Source organism: Helicoverpa zea, chromosome 16 (assembly GCF_022581195.2).
Source record: "Helicoverpa zea isolate HzStark_Cry1AcR chromosome 16, ilHelZeax1.1, whole genome shotgun sequence".
NCBI classification, from domain to species: domain Eukaryota; kingdom Metazoa; phylum Arthropoda; class Insecta; order Lepidoptera; family Noctuidae; genus Helicoverpa; species Helicoverpa zea.
Genome location: NC_061467.1, coordinates 4,953,448 through 4,979,409, shown reverse-complemented (window position 1 = coordinate 4,979,409; position 25,962 = coordinate 4,953,448). Strand labels below are relative to the sequence as shown.

Genomic DNA, 25,962 nt, shown 5'->3' with positions numbered 1-25,962 from the left:
TACCTAACATTTGGTATTTCTTACAGCATTTCGTACGTATTGACTAGTTTCACTACTTACACTTTTATAAGTAAAATGATCATTGTGAAAACTTATTCGAAAACATTTAAAAGTTACACATATTAAATTATTACTATCCCGTACATTGTAATACTGAATATCATAAGACAGTCAAATGTAACTATTATTATTTAACCCTAGAAAGATAATCTGCGTAAAATTTACGCATGCATTTTTTTTTAATTGCTATTTCTTTCTAACTAGCGCGAATTCATAGCTGTGCGTTTATGACATTTCATTCGTCGCTGGGAGTAATCGTATGGCGTACGTGTCAATAAGGTAAGTGCCACCAATTTTGAAATATAACGACCGCGTGAGTCAAAATTACGCATGATTATCTTTATCGTGATTTAGACGCCCCTACTTTGCAGAGATATTTGCGAGATAATATCTCTAATATATTACCAAATGAAGTGCCTGAAACACCCGAAGACAATGATTGTGGACCAGCAGCGAAAAAACCAATTTATTGTTCCTATTGCCCTTCTAAAAAAAGGCGAAAAGCAAATGCGTCCTGCAAAAAATGTATAGGAAAGTGATATGTCGTGACCATAACGTTGATATGTGCCAAAGCCATTTGTAACTTACTTTTATATAAATTTATGTTCCTATATTATAAGATAAGCTAATTGTTGATATTTTCCTAAAAAACAGATTGATTATTATAATAATAAATTAGTTATCACTAGAAAGAGTAAGTGTTATATAATTTCATTGATTTATAGAAGACGTTTAGATTTTTGTTGCTTTTTTTAATATAAATAAATAATTTTAAAAAAATATCTGCAGTTTTAATTATTAGAATATATGTGTATATATAATAAAATATAATTTATTGAATTAAACTAATAAACCTAGAGCTATAGCTAATTGAATTACATGCGTCAATTTTACGCATGATTATCTTTTCCGTAGTACAAAATATGATTATCTTTCTAGGGTTAAACTCAGTCTATTTGCTTTGACAAATTCATTTGAAAGTTGATATGCGACTTTGTACAAAATGATATTTGCGTCCGCACAAACTTTAGTTTCAATGTTGATATAGGCTGCCTTCATAAACGCAACCATTATTGTGGTTATAGCTATCAAAATACGGCTCTCTATCGCGAATTCCAATGATTGATTGACCTAATTAATATCGGTTATCGGTTTGGTCCTCGCTTTGTAATGATCGTAAGTTTACATTTTATTTCGAACCTTAGTTTTTTTTTAAGGATCCATTCAGATTCGCACGTTTTCTGATATTGTGAGCATCTTTTCACATCACCGTTCAATGTGTGGTTTTCAAAAAGTTCTCTTGCATTCCGGCTGCACGCCAGCGGCGAAATTTTGCTACGTTCAGAATTTTATTTACTCTTACCACAATAATAGTAAATTGTATGTTCATTTGAATGGATCTTTACTATTCTAAGTTTATCTATGTTTCTTCAAATCGAATGATTTTGGGTTCTTTCGAATTATTTCTACACACATAGTTTTAAATATTTCTATACACGATGAGGATTTTATAACGACTAGACTGGTTTTAACAGAGTCAATAAAATAGATCCTATATTGGACCTAAATATACATGATGCTCCATTTTTTTCTTAGGTATCCTCACAAAAGGAAATGTCAACAATTTTTGTATCCAAATGGACTGAAATACAATTGGGTTTACAAAGAAGAGGACAATGAGATTCGCGTAAAAGGAACGAACATGTACCTACCAAAGTAATATTTAGGGTAAAGGTCATACAGAGCCTTGTCATACAAGCGATGTTCGAGATCAGCTGATGACAACATTTGCATGGAATGATATGTTGGGAACCCTACTGTTTCTGATATTGGGAACCCTACTGTTTCTGATACGATCTTTCTAGAATATTTCTGATAAAATTGCACTATTTTTTAAGAATATTTTGACTAGAAGCAAATGTTTTCTATCTCCTAGGTCACCAGTGCTCCCAAACACCACTGAATGATAAAGCTTGTAACACAATTGACGTAAAGTTGGGTTTACACTGGTGCTTTAGTGCAGGCGTTGATGTCGCCGATGCTCTTAACGCGGCGATGTCGCTTCTGTTTCAGAACTGCGTCGTCAGCCGACTTGGCCGGCAGAGGCGAGCTCACTCGGTGAGCATGGTCCGCTTTGTGTCCGTACCTAGAGGAAAAATAAGCGTAAGTTACGTCGAAATGCAGAACAAAACTAAGGATGAAGTTCCTGAATTTGAACTTTCGAGTAGTAAATTAAATTTCAAGTGTCTATACAACATGTAACTTAATTAACGCACATCCTGAAATCAGTTTATTCAGAATCGTTTACTGAATCGATTTATATCATTTTTAATATGGGTAATTTTTTATCCAAAAATAATTAAAACTGCGGAAATTATTGTCATATTAACCCTGTACAGTCAAAACAAATTCAAATAGACCGTAACTCAAAGTAATAAGACTTCGTGTATTGTCGGCTTTTTCTGTAGTTTCGTTATGTTGTGTCGAGTCGAGCGGCGCGCGGCGCGATATTTGCGTGCGTAGTAGTATGACCAAAAAGTTCTCCAAGAATTGGTATAACTAATTTAGTAAATAACAATGCATATACATGTTAAATTAAAAATTCAGTGTATGTATTATGATTATAACAAAATATTCTAATTGGGGTGTTTGAGGGTGTGCGTTAATTACGTTACATGTTGTATATTTTCAATGTACAAAGGGGTCTAAATTTGGAGTTTCAAATATTTACCTCATAAAATCTAAAAGACATAAAACAAAATAGCCACAACCAATTTTATCAGACATCACCCTAAATGCAAATTTCGAGCCTAACAAGGTTATCCCCACAAATTCAAGTAGGCGGGTAGTCAAACACCTACGCCGGCATAGTGTGCCACATTTGAAGTTAGATTACGTCGGGAAACAGCAAACCTTTGTCTTCTACTCTTGTAAACGTAATTAGGTCATCCAATTCTGTTGGCTTTAAACCGCGCTGCATCCAAAGAAATAAAAGAGAGAGCTCTATTGAATTTCCGCGATTTCGTTCGCATGGGGTTTTATGCAAGTGTCTATAGAAATGTGGATTTAGTTTTTATGTTATTTTTGTTAAATATAGTCTTATAAAAAACGGCTCTTTTTATTTTGTTCAATATAACTTAAATGAAAAGGAATAATTACAGGAATATAAGTACCAAATTGTTGTCGTCTTTCAGTCCTACAGTCCTTCGAAAACCAACTATGTGGTTCACTTACCTATGAGTAATACTAGAGTTCTCCTTGATATCATTGAGCCTAGTGAGGCTGTCTCTCGTAGAAACACTGGACTGGGAGTACAAGCTCAGCGGCGTGTATATAGGCTCGTATTCCTGCAGTGTCGGCGGCGGCGCGTACGTCATACTCAGTTGGGAGAGCGTGCGAACGGCGATGGGCGGTGAATACGACAGCTGGTAAGGTTGAGTCAGACTCAGCACGCTGGAACTCTCGCTAGAACTCGAAGGTGATGTCCTCTCGTGTTTTGGTTTTAACACCCCTAGAGCCCGAGTTATTGAACCCTGTAAAGAAATCTTAAGTTGTGAAATCAAAACGTAATGTGTCTTGGTGACAAACTTAAAAATCTGATTGTTGTTGATCTTACCCTCAAGCTGTGCCTCCTAGAGTCTCCACTAAGATCGATGCCCGGTAATCCAGTCGCAACTGACCTCGAAAACGGTCTACCCAACATCCTGATTTGGTGACCGAACAAGTTTCTGAAAACCAATTACAATGTGATTTCACTACACAACAGAAGCAGTACAAATTTGAGACCACATAAAAGCCAGGCAGAGCGTAGTTTGCGTAAGTTATGGTCGCTTTAATCTCTCAAATTTGCACTTATTTGTGTTTTATATCTGCTAACACAAAAAGCTCACATGCAAATTCTGTTTTAATTATATTTTACAGTCGCAATGTTGGACCTCAGTACTGCATATTCTTTTTTGTTCCTAGCAGAAAAAATAACGCAAACATTTTCATATTCACAGATTTATGTTCATTGGAAGCTACGAGAGACAGTTAATAAAAAGTGAATTGTAATTCAATAATATTTTGCATAGACATCAAAAGCATGATGCACTTTGCTGGAAATGATACGAATCATGCTGATTGTGTACGAATATGGATATAAATAAAAATAAATAACACGAGTAAATATAATAATGGATTGTATGACAATGAAAAGTACTGAATCCAATATTGATATTGGAAGCAAATATTTTGAGATAAATACTGGAGCATCAGACAGTACTGTTCCTTGTGCACTTGAAGTAAAAACAACAACAATACAAGTAAAATGTCATAACTAAATCCATCAAGCGCGCATGTCAACGTGTTGGAAATTATTATTATAAAACAAAATTGAACGTTACATGGAAGGAGAAAATGTGGACAGAGTCTGATTATTATGTAGTGCGGACTAATGATGATGACAGAGAGGCATTCATGATGTATCGATAAAATGATCGTTACCGTTCTGTCTCGATGCAAGGATCGCCAAGTTTAGGGTGATGGATAATAAAAAGAAACTGACTCGATGTCCCTTAGGTATATCTTTTTCATCAGGATTTATTCACATTTATAGTTCAATTGATATCGTTACAGGTGAACCTAATATACAATGTTGTCAACTTTACAGTATGAATGTATACAAGTCAAAAACATAGTTATCTTACAGTATTAGTAAACGCTATTATTGTTATAATCCTAAAGCTATGGTGATGGTTCCGTCTTTACACCTATGAATATTCAATTGTAAAGATTTTAAAATCTTCGATTATTACAATTATTCCAAAATCGTCATAAAATTGAAATGAAACCTCTTTATTAAGTTTAGTGAATGCAGGTAATGGGATATGAGTTACCCCCTATGAATAATACGAAGCATTTCATGCTTATATCTTTATAATATCAACTAAGTTGTATACATTTACTAGTTTACCAAATTGATCAATCTCGAATTAACATTAACGTGACGAATCTAATCTACGGCAAGATCGGGACTCTAGGGGGTCACAATGTCCAACATTGAATCTAACACTGACGAAGGCGAAGGAACAAAACAAAATTACTGTGAATGTGTCCGATCGCTCCAACTTTTTGATATCCTTTACTTACAAACCACGATCCCTACGATAACTTATCAGTCTTCACCGCTCGTAAAGTTTTCCATCAAAAAAGTTTCAAAAAACGAGCAAGTTTTGACGGTAGGTAGATACAAAATTTTCTTTCGCAAAGAAAATATTTTGTGTAAAAATAGCGAATTTACAAACATTTGATACAGGAAATTTTACATAGATACAGATTTGGGCACCGAAGCGATTATTTATTTTTTAAACGAGAGTTTTTTGATTTTCGTTGGTTTATCTTTGTTTTGTGGACAACATGGATGCTCGGGCAGCCTCCACTTGCAGTTCTTCCACCTGGCAAAATATCGTATACCTGCAGGATTGCACCTCACATTATAATCAACTACAGATGCTCACGTACGGGAGAGGACTACTCATACAGCCGGCCATGCACTGCGGCATCACTCGCCACTCGCCGACATACTTCCATCACTTTATAATGCATATATGGGACAAACAATCTAAGAACTTCGTTATGATATATGTATGTAGGTACTGTGCTCATTGTCACCAAACAAACTGCTAAACATATTCAGGTATATATTGTAAGTACATAATTCATTCATGTCATGTAATATATTAAGAAAATATAACATTTACATAGATACATATTGAATCGGTGTGAATAATATTGACTGGCAAGTTGATCGGTGGAATTCATATACATACTTATAAAATTGGTGTCTAAAGCAAACATTATATTTTCCTGGATTGGAATATAGATGAGTGTGTTGGTGACTTACCTCGCTGGGATGACGAGAGCATCGAATTCTGCTACCAAGTGTCTTCTGATTATGCTCTTGGATGGAGGAATGCCGAGCGCGGTCGCCATTGTCTCACCGGTGAACGACGGCTCTAGGACCACGAGCCCGCCGTGCACTCCACTGTCTGTCGTAATAACATTATCAACTACGTGACCGTCTGTTCTAGCCTTAGAAAAGACAATTTAAACTTGAAGGAAAAACGTACCTTTGAGATTTTCCGCAAATTCACCTAAATCAATATTATGAGCCCATCGCATAAATCTCTGATTGGTCCAAACTAAGGGATCGGCGTCGACGTTCTCGCATTGGTGCCGTCTGACAGCGAGCGCCTACAACAAACAAAGATGTTGCAAAAACTTAACGATGATTGATCGGCTCGGGTAATTTATAACGTTGAAAATAAGAAGGGAAATAATAAACGTGATGTAACAGGTTTTTAGCTAACTGTCGACCAGGCAAGAGCGGAGTGCACGATGATTAATGGGTGTACATTACGGGGGCACGGCAATGCGAGACGGAACATTTTGTTCCAGCTCATTGGATAATCGCTCATTTGCTTTTCGTTATCTCACCCCACTTATCGGGAGGGACGTGGAAAGGTTTCTCATTTCGAGCCACGCAATTTGTAAATGAGATGAAGAGTGTAATTTATGTCATTGTCATCTTTAATCTATTTTCTTTCTTTTATTTATTTAGTCTTTGCTGAATTACTTTTGTTTTCATAAGTTATTAGACTTTTTGTAATGTATTTTACACATAAATCAGATCGTCGTTGATTCACTGACCTGTCGATCGTACTTCATTATTCTAAGCAGATGTATGCCGTGCACGATGGAGGCCTGGTGGAACTTCCTTGTCACTCCGAGGTACTTTTCTAGTTCCTTCTTGCTGATGGTGTCCAACATACGAGCGTCCACCAGGTTTGCCAGGAACGACTCCGCATACTGTTGGAAGACATGTTACTTTTGATGGACATGCTATTATTAGGAATAGATTTAGAAACGTTTGTTTGTCCATGTCAACGTACCTGCGACAAGCCCAAATCCGGCAGCCACTCAGCAGCAACCCAAGCGTGGGTGAGCTGTCCTATACTGGGGTTCCTGACGAGGTCGGGCCGCCTCCGCTCCTCGATGGCGAGGCGTAGCTTCTTGCGATGCATCGGCTGCGAGATGCCCAGCCCCACCTCCAGGTCCGCGTCAGACAGCTCGAGCAGAACCTGCCCATTCAAAGCACGGATCTAGAACCAACCAGAACACAATATTTGACGCTTAATGCGCGTCTCTCGCTCTACTAAACACATCCCTACATGTTATAACTCCACCACGACGTGAATAACTTTTGATGTTCGTGATTTCCCTTTCATGTCAAGACTGCCTACTCAAAACTTTGATATCAACATATAAATAAGCAAATTCCGCAGTCAATGTACCCGGGGGTGTATCGGTACCCGATTTCCATACAAATGTAATAAAATGAGCGCATTCCGAATAATGAATGGATTTGTGGGTAATGAAAACGGTTTTTTATTCCATTCGTTACATATGAAAATATAATCCGCATCGTTTTCATAGAGAATTATGACCAGCCAAAATTAAATATTGATTTAAGTATCACGTAAGTCGAGCTGAAATTAACCGACTAATAACCATTCAAGTTTTGAAGTATGTTAACAAATGGGGTACTAAGTGCTTAATACGATTTGTGATAATACTTGAAGCCTCACGCAGTTAAATGTAACAGAGCATTAGTGACCTCGTTTTACTGACACCTTTAGACACCTTTACGAGGTAGTAAGACAGAACGTACATTTTTCAATTTTTGCAATTGTTCTGACTATAAAGGTTTTATAGCAAGTGACGGTGAGGGCGAACTTTACAATCTAAGTTTATTGGAATTGTTATAATACATATTTTTAAACTTTGGAAGCTAATAAGTGTTTTGTAGAAATAATTGCGAGATACTATAATTCCTGGTGCGAATTAAAAGCACACGTACTAATTAAAGGTGTGCTGCAAGCCATGCAAGGATCTCAAAGTTATGGCGTGAAGGTATACCTAATACATGACAATAAATGTACGAGCATATGATGAACAAACCTTGCCACTCTTGACATTATCAGCAACAGCAGCAGCATACTGTGGCATGCCTAATGCCAGTTCCAGCCACGCTATAATGGCGGGGGCCCGCCATCTTGAGAGCGGCAATGACGCGGCTTCTCTCAACGCGGCTTCGCTTCCCAGAGGCGACCACGCGCGAGTGCTACCAGGACCCGAGTAGATCGGCTCTGAACAACAAGCTAGATTGAACACATTCAACGTATTGGTTTATGACCTGATCAGGTCGCCCGAAGGTTCCCATGTTCTGGTTGCTAAGGATGAAATGGGTTAGAAACAGTTTTAAGGAGTTATTTTGGTCTTGTGACTAGGGTGGGTGTTAATTAGGACTGAAAAAATGTGATTTAAATTTTTTTTTAGTGTAATTAGAGAAGATCCAAGTAATTATCAGATTATAAGGAAGCAGTTTATTTTATATAAAAGATTTTTTTTCAAGGAAACATATTTTTAGTTCTTTTGACTCAATACGTTACAGCAATCTGGATAGGTACTCTTAATTCTAAACTCACCACTCTCATGACCGCTAATAGCCGCGCTCCCGGACTTGGTGCGGTGCCTAGAACGCGCGAAGACGCGCGATATGGAGCCCCACGCGGAGCCGCGGCCTCGCGAGCCCTTGCTGCCCGCGCCTGACCGGCCTCGCACGCCGCCCAGTAACGCGGCCTCGCATTCACCTGGGCTCGATAGCTGTTCCACTGACCTGGTAGGGTGGTAATTTAATATCCTTCAGTTGTCTTTTCATTTATGCTTCATAATTTACTAATGACAAGCCAACTAAATGGTTGTGGCTTTAAATCTAATCATTGAATATTAAAAGTACCTAGTTACATAAAATATTAAAGTCAGTGCCTACCTCGAATTCATTTCTCGTACCTAAATATTCAGTAGTTATACTACCAAGTATTTCTGAAAGGTCTACAAAGACTGTGATTAACATGCATCAGGTGTACATCTCTTTCAATCATTCAAATGCGCAATTTATATTTGACACCCAATCGGTACCCACGACGCCCTTTCACGTAGTATTATTCCTCCTTGGAAATCTTAAAATATTGCAAGATGAAAGATATCGAAGGCAGTCTGCGAACGTTTGTGAAAAATGAAAAAGAATTAAGCCGGAAGAAATTGTAATTTCAAGTTAGTATTGCTGAATTGCGTACTGGATCGGAGCAATACGCGATAAATTTTATGGTCAAAACTTGATAATGGCATCGTAGTAATAAAATAGCTGAATATATTGTTATCGTCCTATTTCTATTGGTTTTGAAGATTTAAAATAATAATTACATATATTAGTGAAAATAAAGTCTATCTACATATGTATATTCATTGCAGATCGAAAAATACATACTCCTTATTTTTCAAGACTCCTTCAAGATATGATAATTTCACCCCCCAGAAATAAATTTGCCAGTAAAAGTAATAGAATAAACCATTTTCACCCAGTTTATTTTCAGGTTTTTACGAAGTCTAATAAACCACCGCAGCTATTCGCAAAATTGTGCTAATGTCGGCAAATAAAGATAGGACTTCATTTGCACGGAGATAACTTTTACAGGCGTTCTGAATAAATATTGAGAACGTTTCTAGTAGTCGCCGCATTTATTAACTCAACTCGAAAGCTGAATTTTTTACACTTTTTAAGAACAGAAAGAAATACCAATATTTATCCAGTTGTACGCCTAATATCAAAGAATGTTTTTTTACCCTCATTATCTGAAGTGGAGTATTAAGAGGTGAATATTGTACAACTGAAAGTTCACACAAACGTAAATGTAAAGTTTAAAGGTTCATAGACAATTAATTAACATGAATAACTAACCTTGATAGGGATCCGGCGTCAATGGACCGTGTGAAGGGCGACGCACTGTTGTGTGGCGACAGAGTCGGACTGCAGTCACGAGGTGTGCTTACTATGACAAACAAACACAATAGGGGTATTAATTAAATTAATTATGGAAGGAAAAAGTGTAAGAAATAGTGAAATCTATTTATTATTCCTAAAGTTCGAAAGAACCTATATCTATTCGGATTTGTCAAGCAAGTTCTACAAGAACTTAACAAACCATCCTAACATTTTACTGTGTGGTGGATGATAATACTTTCCAACAATGAACCTTCTTAAGGCATCAGACTTACAAAACATGAAACTTACACAGCATAATTTCAATAATGCTCATATATTCATCGTGTTCGAGAAAAGGGAATTGAAAATGTGGGTGTCTCCTCACTCTGAACCGAGCAGTACCTATATCGTCGCCGTAAAGTACTTAGCTTTAATGGCGGGTAGGTGTATGTAGAATAGGCGAGGCTTACAAACTACTTTATATTACTCAAGCTTTTATCCTCCCCGGAATAAAATGTCCCGATGCATCCTATCGGAGGCTCGTCTAAGAAAAACGGGTTCAGCGCAAAGTACTAAGGCGTGAACCAATATTTGTATCTCTTTTTCCGAATTCCATTCTCGCAGTTCTGTAATTTGGAGGCGTTTGAATGAAAACTCAACATCCGCCCGTTTATTCGATGCGACAAGGAAAATATTTTATTATTTCCTCTAAAACAAAGCTTTAAAGTATTTCGAAATTATACAATGGAAACGTTAGAAGCCATGAAATGGCCGTATAATATAGATGACTTGCTTCCAGATTGTAAAATAACAAGCTTGAAACTCGGACATGTTTTACGAGCAATATCTATTTCCGACAGTTGGTTTGTGATGGCTTACACAAAGCCAATGGACCTTATTTGTGATATCCGATGACAGTATTTTATGTTGAAATATCAAATACTTTTCGCTCGTTGTGTTTTACGCACATACAACAGCACTCAGGGATTATGTAGTTTGTTAGTATTTTATAGATTAGTCTCGTCGTGCAACAAAAAAGTATTGCTTTACAATGCTGTGATTTATTGCATTTACAAAATTTCTATATAACAATGGCTTTATTTCAGCACCAAACCATGACAAAGAAATAAAGTTTTTAATCCATTTCCTAACGAAACGTACAAAAAGCGCCACCCACTGAGACAGTTGATAACGTTGCCAGTTGCTTTTTCCATTTTCCAAATATACAAAAGAAAATTACTTTAGTTATTACAAAAGCATATCGAATACAATCGAAGTCCGATATTTGCGAAATAAAAACTCAATGAATTTTTTCCAGTTATGCAAAAGGGTGTAAACAAAAACACGGTATATTCTGATGGAATGAAGTTCTGAATTTCCGAACAGTCGTTTTGCAATAGTAACGTGGTTGTCAGGAGTTTTATTGTTTGATGTACGAAGCATGTTTCGCAAAACAGTATAATATTGACTGCTGCCTCCAGCAATTTTAGTTGTTAAACTGTACACATTTTAGAATGCAGAATGCATTGCAAATTGTTATTTAGTATACTGTGGATTTCCATAATTTGCATTTAACAGCGTTTCAATTCCCTACCAGTTTTTGTTGAACAATTACTGACGGAATTTTATTCAGCAAAAAACAGTAGAAAACTGTAGTAAAATTGAGAAATTAAAATTCAATAATCTTAAAAATTACAGTCGTCAAATAATACTATTATTATTTAAATATTCGACCAGCTATAGGTTTATTAATAAAGAAATAAATTCAGGCGTAATCATGAAAGATTTTCTCCAGATCATTTCTCAGAACTAAATGTTTGTTCAAACAGAAACAAAATGAATAGGTAGGTACACAAATTCCAACTTGACCACACACGTACTCTGAAAGTTTAGTTCGAATATCAAAAGTAGATAGTTTTGTTGCTCATAATTCCTCTATGATTCGCTCCACAGACTATTCCGAGAATATGTTCTCGGCTGCCAATTTATCAGAGCTTGTTGTCTCATAACTGTGCGAAACAATTTCATTCAGTCATTAACAAAGTTTATTCTCTAATAAAAAACTCGTTTCTGCAGAGAAAATTTTTACTGTTTCAATTTTTCCCGCTAAAATGGCCTTTGATAAGAAAGATGGGAAACTTCGTAATGTTTAAATAGATGAGATTTTTGAATGTCCACGGCCAGAGAACTCTGTCTAAATGAGTCATTTCATTGTATATAATATTCATAATGTAAAAGTTGAATGTTTCGAGCGCGGCGACAGATATCATTATACTTGTTTTCAACATGAGCGAGTTGCAATCCGCTTTATTTTCCGGCTGAATCATGGAAATCATATTTCACTTCATAACAACAATGCCGCGGACGTAACAACATTAAAAGGGATTCGTTTAACTTAAATTCGTCAAGAATTAAAGAAAATTCGGCGTTCAGATTAATTGTACACACAAAATGAAGTTAAAATGTTGATTTTTTGCCCGAAAAGCCGCAGAACAAAAGGGAAAATTATATATTGCGGCTGAGAAAGAAATGAGATTAAAAAACGTGTTTACGTATGTCTCCTGGGCACAGAATGACTCGGAAGCAATAATCAGAATACTATATTTTTTACTGTTTGTTTGTTTATGGATATTTATTTGGTTATGATAAAACCGATCCTTTGCCTATAAGGAATTGCACACTTTTCTTCTCGTCGTGTGTTTTGGACACATTCTATCGATTACTGTGCTCGACTCCATGAAGTCTTGATCTTTGAAGCCGTGACTTCATTAGGTAATTAGAATCGCATAGAAAACATACTTTATCTTTTTCCGTGTTATTTACTACTACTACATACGTATGTCTCTACCAGACCACGGGATTATACAGTCCCGGATTTTTGGGAGGCGAACTTGGGGCCGAAGACAACACGCTGAAGCATTTTTGAGACAACTTTAATGATAGTAATGGTGACACAAAACCGACGATTATCCCTGTATACACTATAGAAATGTATAAACACACTATTATTGTATACTACTATATACTATAATTATTGGTTTAGTATATCTACTCACGTTGATAGATATGATGAGCAGAAGACACGAGCGAGGCGGCGTCCGTGTCATACGCGTCGAGCGTGGGCGGCGCGCCCTCCGCCGTCGAGTCTGATAAGTTGCCGCCACACACCGACGTGGCGCCACCGTCGCTGCTACCTGGTGTTACAAGAGTTTATTTGTAATTAGTCAATTTGGATAAGAATAAGTACTTGCACTTAGGATTAGGACTAGGATAAGGCACTGAAGATATAGCAGGACAAGGAAACAAGGAATATACAAGGAATATAGATTTTTGTCTTGAAAAATATAATTCCGGGGCAGACTTCCAAAAATTGGTTACGTATCATCTGAAGCCCATAGAGCGGTTTTATTTCTATATGCTATAAACGAGGACTCAGCTCGCCTCACGTTGTCGTCCTCTGTCAGACACCCTGCTGCTTGTAACTGTCTCCTAGTCTATAATGTTTGTTGATATAATGACCTCTAACACCGGAGTCGGCGCTGCAGCTGCCTCTATCACCGATCAAGCCGGAGGGGCCTCCCAGCATCATCGGCGGGCCCATGCCGAGCGACGCCACGCTCTCGCCCTCTGACAGACACCCTGCTGCTTGTAGCTGTCTCCGAGCCTAATTTGGACACAAATACATCTTAATTAAACCTCCTTTGATAAAAACAACTGCACAATTATTATGATTAATATAGAGAAAAATGTGGGTATATTATTTTTTGTTCGTGCAATGCAATAAAGAATCGTCCTTCGTAGAATTATTAATTTAAATTACTGGATAAATGCGGTTTAATATGAGCTATAATATAAAAGAGGATGATGCAAGATTACGCTAAAGGGAAAGCAATAAACGCGACATAATTTTCTTTTATGAACTTAGCAGCTCAAGTTATGAACATCATAATTTTATTACTGCGAAGTTATTTAGCGCTCCATATTCTAGAAATGACATCTCAAAATTATTTGCCCACGTCGATAATGAAGTTACGTACGTAAAGTATTTACTTACATGAAGTGAAAAAATGCTAATACCTAATGTATGTAAGTAACTACCTACGAAACCAAACATCCAAAACACGATTATAGTAATACGTACATCGTAACACCCTTTTAATGCTTCAATTAATTTCGATTGGGGCTTTAATTTGGACAGGATTTGTCCGCTCGAATGGGACATCCGTGCGAGCCCGCATCAACGTAATGGTATCGAATGTTCCGCGGTCGCAGGTTAATATCCGGATTATGCGTAACGGAAAATTGCGTAATAACAAACGACTTATAGTACTAAGTCGAGGAAACAGTTGCGTTTAATTTTCCCCACAATTTAGATCTGAGGTAGCAATTTGAAATGGTAATTAACACGAGCGAGTGATGGATGGTCCGCTTCGAGCGCACATCACGCCACCTATTCATCATAGTACCGAGCTGTCGATAAAAGTTTATTTATTATTTGTGAAGCCACTTCATCACTGAAGTTGTTCATCAAAAACAATTTCGAATAATTTCCATGTAATACCCGAGGACCGACAGGTTTTCAATGAATTATCCCGTGAATTGTATCGGAAATTTTGTTTAAAGGAGAACGTAATTGGATTTGACCATCATGTTGATTACCGCGACTCATAATCGAATTTTATTGTAATTAATGTAATGAATATGTTTCATTTCAATTATTTGGTTCATAATTTAAGTATGCAATTAATACTCAATGTACCGGTAATGATTTGGTAAAAGTACCACGAACTTATGTATGCATTTTCACTGCAAAACAATGCTTCAGCTACCTGTGAACCTCATTATTCTACTCACTATTTTGAACTCTGTAAAACACATACACATCCATTATAGGTATTTCTTGTAGAGTTTTCACCTACAATTACAATTTATTTTACATACCTACATGTTGTTCATGAAAATATATACATAATATATGTGGTTTACCCCAACCTACCTCGAACAGTTGTTCTCTGGCGTGTCTGAGCTGCGTATCCCTGGCACTAAGCGCGGCGGCTAGTTGTAGCGATCGCTCCGCTTCGTCACGAGCGTGACGTAATAACGCTGCTCGCTCTCGCTCCCGCTCCGCTCGCTCTGCACCTAGTGCTGAAGACGCACCGCCTCGAGAACGCATCTGGATAAAAACTTTGTGTTCCAAAAACCATGCATGATCTTACGTTGTACGTCTTAGTTTTCTCGGTGAGTTACAAATCATATTACCCAAACGTGAGAGCAAATTACTCAAGAAGAAATGTTAGGAAAGAATATAAAGAACTTAGACAGACTTGATGCGTTTCTGAAGACTTTATTAAAGTCAAGACTTCATGAATAATTATTAAAAGTTAGAACGTAATAAGGAGAAAAAGACTTCCAGAAGCTCGGTAGCGGGAACAATGTCAGAATAACTTATGATATAAGAGCATTTGCCGAGAAGTTTCTGTATGTGTAAAATTCTATAAACGGGGAAACAACTGAGCAAGTTCTGTGTGACCTACATCTCATTCGAGCATAATGAGCCTTGCTAACGTTGCAAGATCAAAAGATATGACATAATAAATTGAGTGACCACACTGTTGGCTTCACAAGTAATGACTTTGTTAATGATACTGCAATATTTGGGATGGGAACCCATCTATATTTTAATTTGGCAACCTTGCTTCAGAGGTAACAAACCCTTTTACGTGACAGCGCATTTCCCTCGCACCATCTATACTTCGGCCGTTCAGAGAATGCGTTCCTGACACCTATCAGTTAGTCACGACTAGTGATGGGCACAACATAACACTGAGTTCGTTACCGTTCCTTCAAAATGAACCGCCGCATTATTTTAAGATTATTTTCGTTTTAAATTGGCGGAATCATTTGTTTTATATTTTAGTTATTTAAGTGGAAACCAAAAAAAGGTAATATTCATATAATAAAATTGTTTTATTTATTCTTTGTTACAAGTACATTGAATTGAATGTGCGAACAGAATATTAATCAGACTCCGATTTGCTTGAGGAGGTGGTGTCTTCATCATCATCTTCGCCTACATGTATAATTATATTATTATCAATAACAGAATCAATCCTGATATCTCGGTCTAACAAAAGCCGGGTAATCAAATAAAAACAGATCGAAAACACTTGAAAAACGTGGTCTATGCGCACGAAACGACAACGGACGACTGTTTTAGCGTCACAAAATGGCGGCCCATAACGCCATTTGGGGTTACCATTTTTAATCTAAGTATAAAAATGCGGTTTGGTCATAGTTTTATTTTTATATTTCATAAACGTTATAATTAAGTCTTATAGTCCATTATTTTCCAATTCTTAAAAAGAAAATCAAAACGTATTATTTTATATTATAACTGTATAAGAACAGATTACGATACTTGCCTGTTATTTTTAGCACAGCACTACAAAATATAAACCGCTGACATAACCTTGTAATAGCGCAGTATAGATTTAGAAAAATATTGTTTACCAAGTTATTTGACACTCAGTTTGGCACAAAATTATAACATTCATTGATTATTGATATAATAATGTTGTTTTAATGCTCCTCAATTGTTAAAACGGTAAACAACCAGCAAAAATATTTTTATCGTAACTGCAACGCCATTGCAAAGTTACGTCGTCAGTTCAATCGCGACGTGTCAGGAACGCATTCTCTGAATGGCCGAACTATAACAACATTATTGGATTACCGGTTATGCTAATATTCGCTTTCGTAATACAAAATTATTAAATTTAACCTGTTCATAGTTTCTTATGAAGTCTCGGAGCTCTTTCTCTTTGTCTTCGAGCGTGGCGTAGAGTTGTTTCATTTGGTTTAGTAAATCAAATTTCTCCGCTTTCAACCTCTTTTTGTCTGCTTTCAAAGCTGCAACAAATTTCATAAACTTTATGAAAATCCAATATCGTTAAGTTGGACTTATCCGGTAAAAAAATGTAGTGAAGAATGATTGGTTTGAGAGGAAAGATATTGTGAAATACACGGTATGAATCGCATGGTCTAGTAAGCGACGAGTTTGTATGTGTAATAGATACAGAGTCGTGAACCATGCCTCGATCCCGTGTGATTCCGGCTCCTCTTTGAGCACGATGCTCGCTTTGGGCATGTGTCCTTTGTCGCTCCGCTCGCTCGCTATGCAGATCCCCTCAACTCGGACATTTGTACGCTTCCAACGTTTGATAGGAAAATAAAACTCATACAAGATTGATCTACAATTTTCCGTTTCTGCGAACGATTCAAGAGACTTGTCGAATGTTTTGACGATTGCCATCACTTTGGAAGTTTGGAAATTGGTTTTCGTTTCCGAGCTCAGATTTTATTCTCTGCTATAAACTTCGTGAATTTTTGAGATGTCTCACTTCGGAGAATTCTGTATCGACAAGTTCGGAGGTATGTTACCTAACTGGGTTTATAGATTAGTGCGGTTTCTGCGTAGGAAGGCAACAACCCTTTGATTGCGGTTTCATCGATCACGTGGAACGGCTACGTAAGGTCAACATATTAGGTCTACCTTTGTATCTACAAGCAACTCAAATATGCGGTTGTTTGTGCCTGTTATGTTAAGGTTTGTTCTTGTGTAACTCTGAGTGTTTTCACAAAAGGCTGAATGTTATTTCAAACATTTCAAAATTACTGTTAGCAAAGATTAATCAGTAAATTGATGAAGTAATATTAAACTCTAGTAGGTACCGATAGCTAGATAGATAATGAAACAACTTTGCAACAAGATCCACATCTACCCAAGTATTCTGCTTATTTACTTGACACAACCGCAGAACGTGACTTCATTATTTTGCCTGCCATTGCCTCATAGGCAACGAATCGACTCAAACGAGGCCTAACTACAATTTAGGTAAACGATGCTGTCTAAACTTAGCTTGACATAACGAATTATGATTGAATCATTTATAATTTTATCTAGCTCAACTAACTTAAATCTGGCAAAGTAATTACGAGCCAAATTGCTATACCTATAATTCGATAATATAGTAGATAACACTCTTTGACTACCAAAAAACCGAATTTACTTATATTTTAACGATTTGCAAATATTATAGGCCTTCCACATGAACTTAAAATGATTGTACAGTGACCTACTTATCTGATTATGGCGTACGTAAAATGAGGCCAGTGGAAATTCAATATGGCGTACGAAATAAAACGAATAAGGTTTGAAACTATGGTCTAACTTAAATATATGGGGTAAGTTACTGTCTAGCTTGTTAAAAACTTTGAAAATGGCTTATTCAGAGCTATTTTAGTGAGTTTTATGTTCAAAATATTCATAAAAAATTTACTGATCGAGTTTCGGGCATATGATAGCTGAAAACAAATTCAATATGTGATTTTCCAGTGTGCGTTGGCAGACATTCGAGCTAATGATGCAAAAGTGATTAAATATATTGCTTGACGATCACTATTTCTGCTTGCAGATTACATTAAACATATTGAAACCGGCACCCAACACATGGTTCCCAGTTCCCAAAAGCACCCGTTTCTGACAAGTTTCGTCACTCGTCAGCATAATGACATTAGTGAAAATGTCAGTCTACGTTACAAGAGTACACCCTTGGAAGGACGTGACCCGCTTACTGATTTGGGTCTGTGAGGCAGTGTACCTTGCGAAATATTATGAGCATAGTTTATCAAAATGTCGGCTTACTCACGCTTCCCCGGTATCGGGCGGCACTCAACAAATTGCCCACTTTTGTGGGATCGAATCGGATTATTGAGATAAAGCCACTGTAGGTGTAGGTTCTCTGTTTATTAAAATGCTATATCCTAAGGTAGGGTAGAAATCTTCTAGAAAATAATCCTTTTTTCTTTAGGAAAGTTAATTTCGTAGACGACTTCCAAATATGCAGTTAAAAACGAGCATGAATGCAGGTATAACCTGCGACGTGAAAATATTTCTGGGAAACTCAAGATATTGATATTAAATACTTGCTTATAAGCGATAGCCAATATGTTCGTTTTTATTTAAGTTTCGATATGCAGGTTTATCGCTATAAACATGAACGTCCGTAAGCATTCACGACTTAACATTTTCTACGAATAGATTTAAATTCTTCGTAAAACTGAACAGATTTATCCATATTACGTATAACTTTGCAATTTCAATATTCTTAATGATTCTGTAATATTGTTAATAACAAGTCTATAAAATCGAACCAAAGTTTTACAGTAATAGCTAAGTTTAATACTGATATTAATGCCTTTACCAAAACTAATGCTATAAAAATATAATGGGCTAGTGTAATGTGGTCATCAATTTCTTTGGCGAAGTAATACCGACATAAAGCCGACCATTATGTTTTTGGGTAAGATCTATTTTGATATATATGTTTAGAAAATGTTTTTTGGGGATAATGGGCGAATGAAGCTGGTCACTGTACAATGATAATGACTTATTTGCTACTGATATAGTAGGAAAATAACAAAACAAAATTATACGTACTGAGAGAGGAGTCGGAATCAAGCCTATTGTTACAATCAATAAATAAAGCAAATATAGTTTTTTTGACATATGAAATGAAATCACGAGTTTGCTTTGAATCCAGGTATTGTATTATATTTCGAAAGATAATATGAGGACCAGTGGTTCTGATGCAGACAAATAATATTGGCTGGGGCAATACCGTGCCCCCAGTAATTAACAGTCATACCATATCTATCCATGACTGTTTCTCATGGTACACCATCATTCTTTATCAACATTTAGTCAAAATCTGTCCTTTTTAATAAGTATATACTTACAGTTAACAGCTTCTCTAGCGAGCAACAATTCCTTCTCGAGTTGCTGTGGGTCCAATTGAGGTCCATCTTGTGTATCAGACTTGGCTCGCTCCAGTAATGTGCTGCCCGCCTCACCTCTTTCTGCCGCCGCTACTAATAGGCGACGTACTCTAGTTAACTCGGCCTGGACAAGATTTTATTATTAGTAAAGAAGATTAGAAGATCATAGATCGTCTATTTTCTCAGGTGTTAGTTGAAGCAGCTTAAGTAGAAGTGATTAATGAAAGGCGTAAAGGTTGGTGCTATTTTCAGTTGACAGTAGAAGATAGATGATTTTATTTGTGTGAAGATTTAGTAGTTGAAGTATGTTACAGTACATACTTAATTTAACTAAATTCAACAAAGACAAAAACAGAGCCTAAGAAAACTAAGACTGGTCACTTGAGAAAATTCAATCAGGCTAAAGCTCAGATAGCTACTCATAGTCTGACAATCTAATAGCATACAATGGTTACGTATTAACGAGAATGACTTCCCAAAGGTCCATCGATAGAGTAATAAACTCACGATATCTTATTTAACATCAGCGTAACTCCGGCCGAGTGGAAGAAGGTTAAGTAAAAAATTGATCCTTGGACGCTGCGAGAATCACTAATGACAGTTTATTGGAGAAATATACCTTTTTGGAATGGGGTACTCTATCCACCAATGGTGTTATTTGCGATTATGGGAACATTATGTGGAAACTCCATAGAAGTCTTTCAGATAAAGGAGAATACTGCCATGGTGAACCACAAAAAATCAAAGGCAATTTTACGACATAAGTGGTCCTCAATATACATGTTCCGCTACTGGAGAAATGTAAAACCAAGCTTATCATCTAACAACTGAATTAATAGAACAACCTCATTGCTGATACCGCAAAATGGTATATAAGTTAATACCTGTAATCTTTCATTTTCCATTCGCAGCCTCCTCGCGACTTGGGCTGCGGTGAGCATCCCAGGGGACGCCGGGACTTCTTCCTGACGAGACCGATCCGAACGACCGCCCGGGGAAGCGGCATCTGTACGAACTATTTCATTTCAATAAACATATCTGTAGTAGAGAGGATTATTTGGGATGTATTGAAAATGTCATTTTAAATATTAATATTTAATACTTTTATTGACCTCCATATATGTAACAGGTGTTACACAATATTATAATATAGGTAGTACAGTATGGATCATGTAGCACACGGCAACGTAGAAAAGAGGTACAGTATATTTAGTAGTAGTTTTAATCCATTAATTACTGTAATGCTATTATTATTATGTTTTTTAAGTTATTAGTCTTTTGCAAGCATTGCCTCAATAACCCGAGGTATTTATTCTTTTCAGATCAATTCCACCCTGTCTTAGCTCGATTACGTTTTTGCTACCTCTTACAACTCAATCCATCTATTCAACTATTCCGACTAACTTTTCGCAAAAAGCTTCGTGTTTGATATTGATGTGTCCTCTTTATTATGCACTAGCTTTCGCCCGCGGTTTCACCCGCGTCTAGTAACCGGATGGTGACAAAAACTATCCTAAAACCCTCTCCCGGGTCTAAGTTACCTACCCTCTAATTTTAAGCCAAATCGGTCAAGCCGTTTTCATGTTATGTCGTGACAACGGAAAGCGGGTTTCATTTTTATATATATAGATAAGTAGAATTTCAACGTTTGTTTATTTCTTTAGTTCAACAATGGGTGTTTTCACAACAGAACGTCAAAAGTAATTACCAAAATGACATCTCTATTTAAAATGATTTCGTGCCTTTTATGTGAAATAAATGGCTTTACGCGGATTTACTGCCGGAAGTCAGTTAATTAACGCCCGATTGTTTGTACCATGACTTATTAATTTACGGCAAAACTTTTTTATTGCCTGCACGCGTATGTACTTAAGGATTAAGTAAATACGACTGAGCCACCTACGTATTTCGAAATAACGGTTACCTACTTATCATTTTCTGTTGACAACACCGCTTTCTAATTTGGGCCTCATTTACTCGGTATCATTGCCATGTTTATACATTATTTACTTCCACAAAGTTGAATCCTTGTTTAGCGTTCAAGGGCTCACGTAGTTACCCTCATTATTAGCTGTCGTACAATAATATGAAAAGTTTTGTAAAGTACGGTGCCGCCGCAGTCATATAAATGGAAATGGTTATGGCGACGTAAACGTTGTTATAACGCGAAAGTTTCCCGAGTCACGAAAGCCGCGGCTCTGGTCGGTCCAGACAAATCGATTGCTCGCATGTTACACGCGTCACGGCACGACGGCAGGTGTGCGCGACGCCTGCTTTATTGTACCATCGCTCCCAAACAGACATATTGACTTCGTAGAAATAACGCCTCTCCGACACCATTTCATTATTCTCCTTCAGACAACCACTAATGCCACGGAACAAATAGAGTGAGAAAACTCTCAGAATCTACTGCCTCACATTAATAAACGTACGAGCCCCGCACTCGGATGCGAGGAAAAAGAAATAATAAGCTGAAGGATTAGTAACAAATGGAGCAGTGGCAAATTGGTCGCCGAGCGCCGGCTCTATCGTGCACAAATAAAGACAGATTGCAGATAAATTATGCTCGGGCGCACATTGTCCCAGTGATCCTATTATCCAGCTTACTCTGATAAGTCAATACGGTGAGGCATTGCACAATTGTCTCCGAGACCAATTGTTACGGCTGAATGCACAACCCCGGATAACCGACCGTATAATACATTAAGTTATGGACCAAGTAGCTGTCATAACTCAGCCAGTGTTACGTATTACAGCTATGTAAAATAAAAAGACTCAAATAGTAACTTAAATAACTGCTTACTAATTAAAGCACTGAGAAAGGAATTAAATGACAAATTGCAACATCAGGCGGAAAGTTTCTTTCTAGCGGAGTTGGCTGGCTGTGCAGTGTGCAGTTAGTCGGCAAATGAGCTTATTCCCCAAGGCTGCGCGCTCATTAGCAGCGAGGATATTCTGCAGAGAGCGGCCCGCACAATATATGGATGTTTTACCAACACATAGTTCGTGTCACCTCCTCACTCGCGACGAGGAAAATATTAATTTAGTTGCACTTGTGCTTTCCTAGCTTTTAATAAATTGACTCCAAACGAAAATTCACGGAAAAGCTTTTAACTTCAGTACAAAGAGAACGTACACAGTTGTTGTTTTCTCTTTATTAAAGCTAGGAGCGCTGCGTCCAATAAATTTTGTTTGTAAATTCATTTTTAAAGAAGTTTCACCAACCAACTCCAAATGCAGTTGGGAACTATAACTTTTGTAAGTACCAATAATTAAATTTAACCCTACAACGATATAATATACACAATATATCCGGAACTTCGACGTGTAGTCGAACATGTATGTGGTGTCTTCTATTATAAAGTAAGAGGACCCTAATTGTATTCAGTGTGTGTAGTCTAAGACAGAGTTGAACGACGCTCATAACATTCTCAGCTTGTAGCAGCACCTATGAAGAATTTCAAACTAACTCTAACTTACTTCATCAACAAAACAAACATGCCGTCTCGACTAGTTACGAACTATTATCTCTTGGATTACAGACTCTTAAGACAAACTCTAGCTGCCAAGTTTACCTTTTCCACAGGCCCGCTTTGTTTTATTTCATAAATAATTTGTATAAATGCAGTATATTTTGAGCAGCTTTTATTTTTATTTGAACTTTGGCGTACCACGCCAGCCGGGATCACAATGTTTGGACATTGAGTGACAATGTGACAAAAATCACTGCGGAAATGTTGTAAAATAAAAATCGCATATTAAGCAATGTATTTATTACCTCCTTCTAGAGTAGCAGTGATATCGGCTCTTGGTTCAGGTCCATCACTACTCCGTCCTGGTGAAGTAGCATCAGGTAGAGGTACTTCTTCTTCGGAACTGTCCGCCGGATCTAGAATGTTCCTTTCACTGGTATGACTATTGCCGCCGTTGCCGATTTCAGCGTAAGTTCCACTGTCGCTGCCGTTTTGTGTTGACCATTTGACTGGAGACTCGAGCTTTCCATTCGCTTGGTTTTCTTTATTGTCATCGTCTAGGAAGAGAGTAAAACACTGATAAGTACAATGAGTTCTTAAGAGTTGATCTTTTACTTGAATTTGTTAAAGATGGTCCTAATCTTTATAAAGAGCCGACGTGACGAGTACATTCCTGAGCGCTTTAACCAAAAGGTAAATGCTAAGAATGTCACGGACGCGAAATTCACAACGATAAAATACGGATTTGTCCAGTTGGGTTGACTACCTGATGATAGTAAATTGTCTGTGAAACAGCGGCTATGAATACTTTAGGGGTTCGGTTCAGTTCAAAAGTTCTACTTGTCAAAGTCCATACAAATTGTGATTTAAATTCACACTGTTTAAACCCCTGGAATGTTTTGGATGGACTTGTATTTACCGCTGATTAAAGGAAAGATTTTTAAATAGGTATTCAGTTTTCTGGTCTTTCGTTCCCTACTTCGCCATGCGTTAGGTGTAAGCGGCGAATGTCAAAAATGTATACTGACCTATAAAAGGATTGTCCTTCCCATTTCGTATAGACAGTCGCGTGGTCCTATTGAGCGTGCCCTCCTTGTCAACGCTGAGCCCTCCATTGCGTTTGTCCAATGTTCCAATGAGGAGGCGGCGCTCGGGCGGGATCGGCCGGTCGAGTTCGGGCCGCTCGAGCGCCGAGCTAGCCGGCGTGATCAGCGGGTCGGCCGGCTCGGGCTCCGCATCCGCGTCAACCCGAGCACCCACCGATACTTGCTCGTCGACCATCTTGCGGAGTTTCGCCTGTATACATATGAAAAGGGTTTTTCCAAAACACAGAAAAATATAGGTTCGACATATGATGACTACATACAAGTAATCATTCTAAAGATGCTTCATTGAAAATTTGGATTGAAATCAGTACTTTCCGATTGTTCCCAATTTTTGTAATGTTTAAAGTAGGTTAATAAATTGCGGAGGTATCTAGATGATAAAGAAATAAATTTATTGTAAACCATGTAATTTCAACTCTAAACATTGCAGTCACGGAATGTTTCATGCTTATAAAGCGATCGTCGAGATCATAAGAAAATCAAGTCTTCCTGTCTAAACAAACACTTTTTTGCTTCCGCCTTCTTTGTGTGGAATATTGGTGTAATCTTTTGAAAGGGGATTTCGAGTGGATTCTTACATAAGCTTTTCTACGTCAACAATAAACAAAATTCTTTTAAAAATCACACAGAAGGACGAAGATATTAACTTTTGATATTCACTTGATCACTACAACCTACAGATAAAGAGAGTTTTATACATTTTGTAGATACTCTGGTTTCATTACCCACATAATAATTCAAGCCTATCAATCATTTGACCAATTGGCAAATTAATTAATTGAGGCGTGTTTCAATCGTTTAGCATTTAAATCCTCACCACAAACTGTTTGAGTAGCCATGCCATTATGTATTGGCTTTCAGCTTCCATAATGAATATGTTATAAAGCCGTGGTAATCCAGTATATTTATCAACACAGTTTGAGAACAACAGCAATATATTTTGGGCATCCGACGACGCCATATCTGTAGCTATTAATCTGAGCAGACCCCTCTTGCGTAGTTAATTCACCTGCTACCGTTTGATGTAATAGTCGTTTAAGTCTGCTCGCCGTACCGTGCGGCGTGGGGGTGGCGACGAATCATACCACGTCGCCATTACTGATAATACTTTCGTTTTAATGATACCTCCAAAGACGTTTAATGCAAATAGTCAGGTTCTATGAAATCAAACCATTACAATTCTTAAAAAATAAACAAAAATTTAAAATATTTTTAACTAAAACCTTTTCTTGGGAAACTATATATTTTATACTGTAGGTAGATTAGTTATCTAATTAGTTCCATTCAATTAACGATACAAAAAGCGAGTCGCGTGTATGCTTGGTAGTGTGCACGCTACCCGCATGTTGTGTAGCAGGATGTTGTCAAGAGTTTCCCCGTTAAACGGTCCGACAATGGCTTGTCGAAGTGTGGCGTGCGCTAATCGTGCATGCGGTGCTCACCTGGGCGTCGCCTAGTATGCGGCGCACTAGCGCCATCAGGCCGCCGTGGCAGGCGCTGGCATGCTACCCTCCCCCGCCCCGCCGCCTCATTGTCTCCCGCGTGACACCTGCCACACGCTCGTTACACTTCCTATTCACCACTAAACTTTCAATACAAATTGAAACTATTCCACTTTGCC

The 25,962-nt window shown here is 37.5% G+C and overlaps 1 protein-coding gene across 1 annotated transcript; it reads right to left on the bottom strand.

The window, feature by feature from the left end:
- On the bottom strand, positions 1-25,819 carry LOC124637492 (kazrin). Its single transcript, XM_047174002.1, has 20 exons — positions 25,784-25,819; positions 24,264-24,531; positions 23,541-23,792; positions 20,647-20,768; positions 19,724-19,886; positions 16,707-16,834; positions 14,922-15,098; positions 13,445-13,589; positions 12,982-13,119; positions 9,902-9,992; positions 8,589-8,779; positions 8,062-8,249; positions 6,993-7,202; positions 6,751-6,909; positions 6,171-6,294; positions 5,945-6,089; positions 3,677-3,788; positions 3,295-3,593; positions 1,008-2,206; positions 1-197 (listed from the first exon to the last, which is right to left on the bottom strand). The coding sequence occupies exons 1-19, from the start codon at positions 25,817-25,819 to the stop codon at positions 2,062-2,064; spliced, it is 3,093 nt and encodes a 1,030-aa protein (XP_047029958.1). The 3' UTR covers positions 1-197; positions 1,008-2,061.
- Positions 25,820-25,962: the final 143 nt, after the last annotated feature.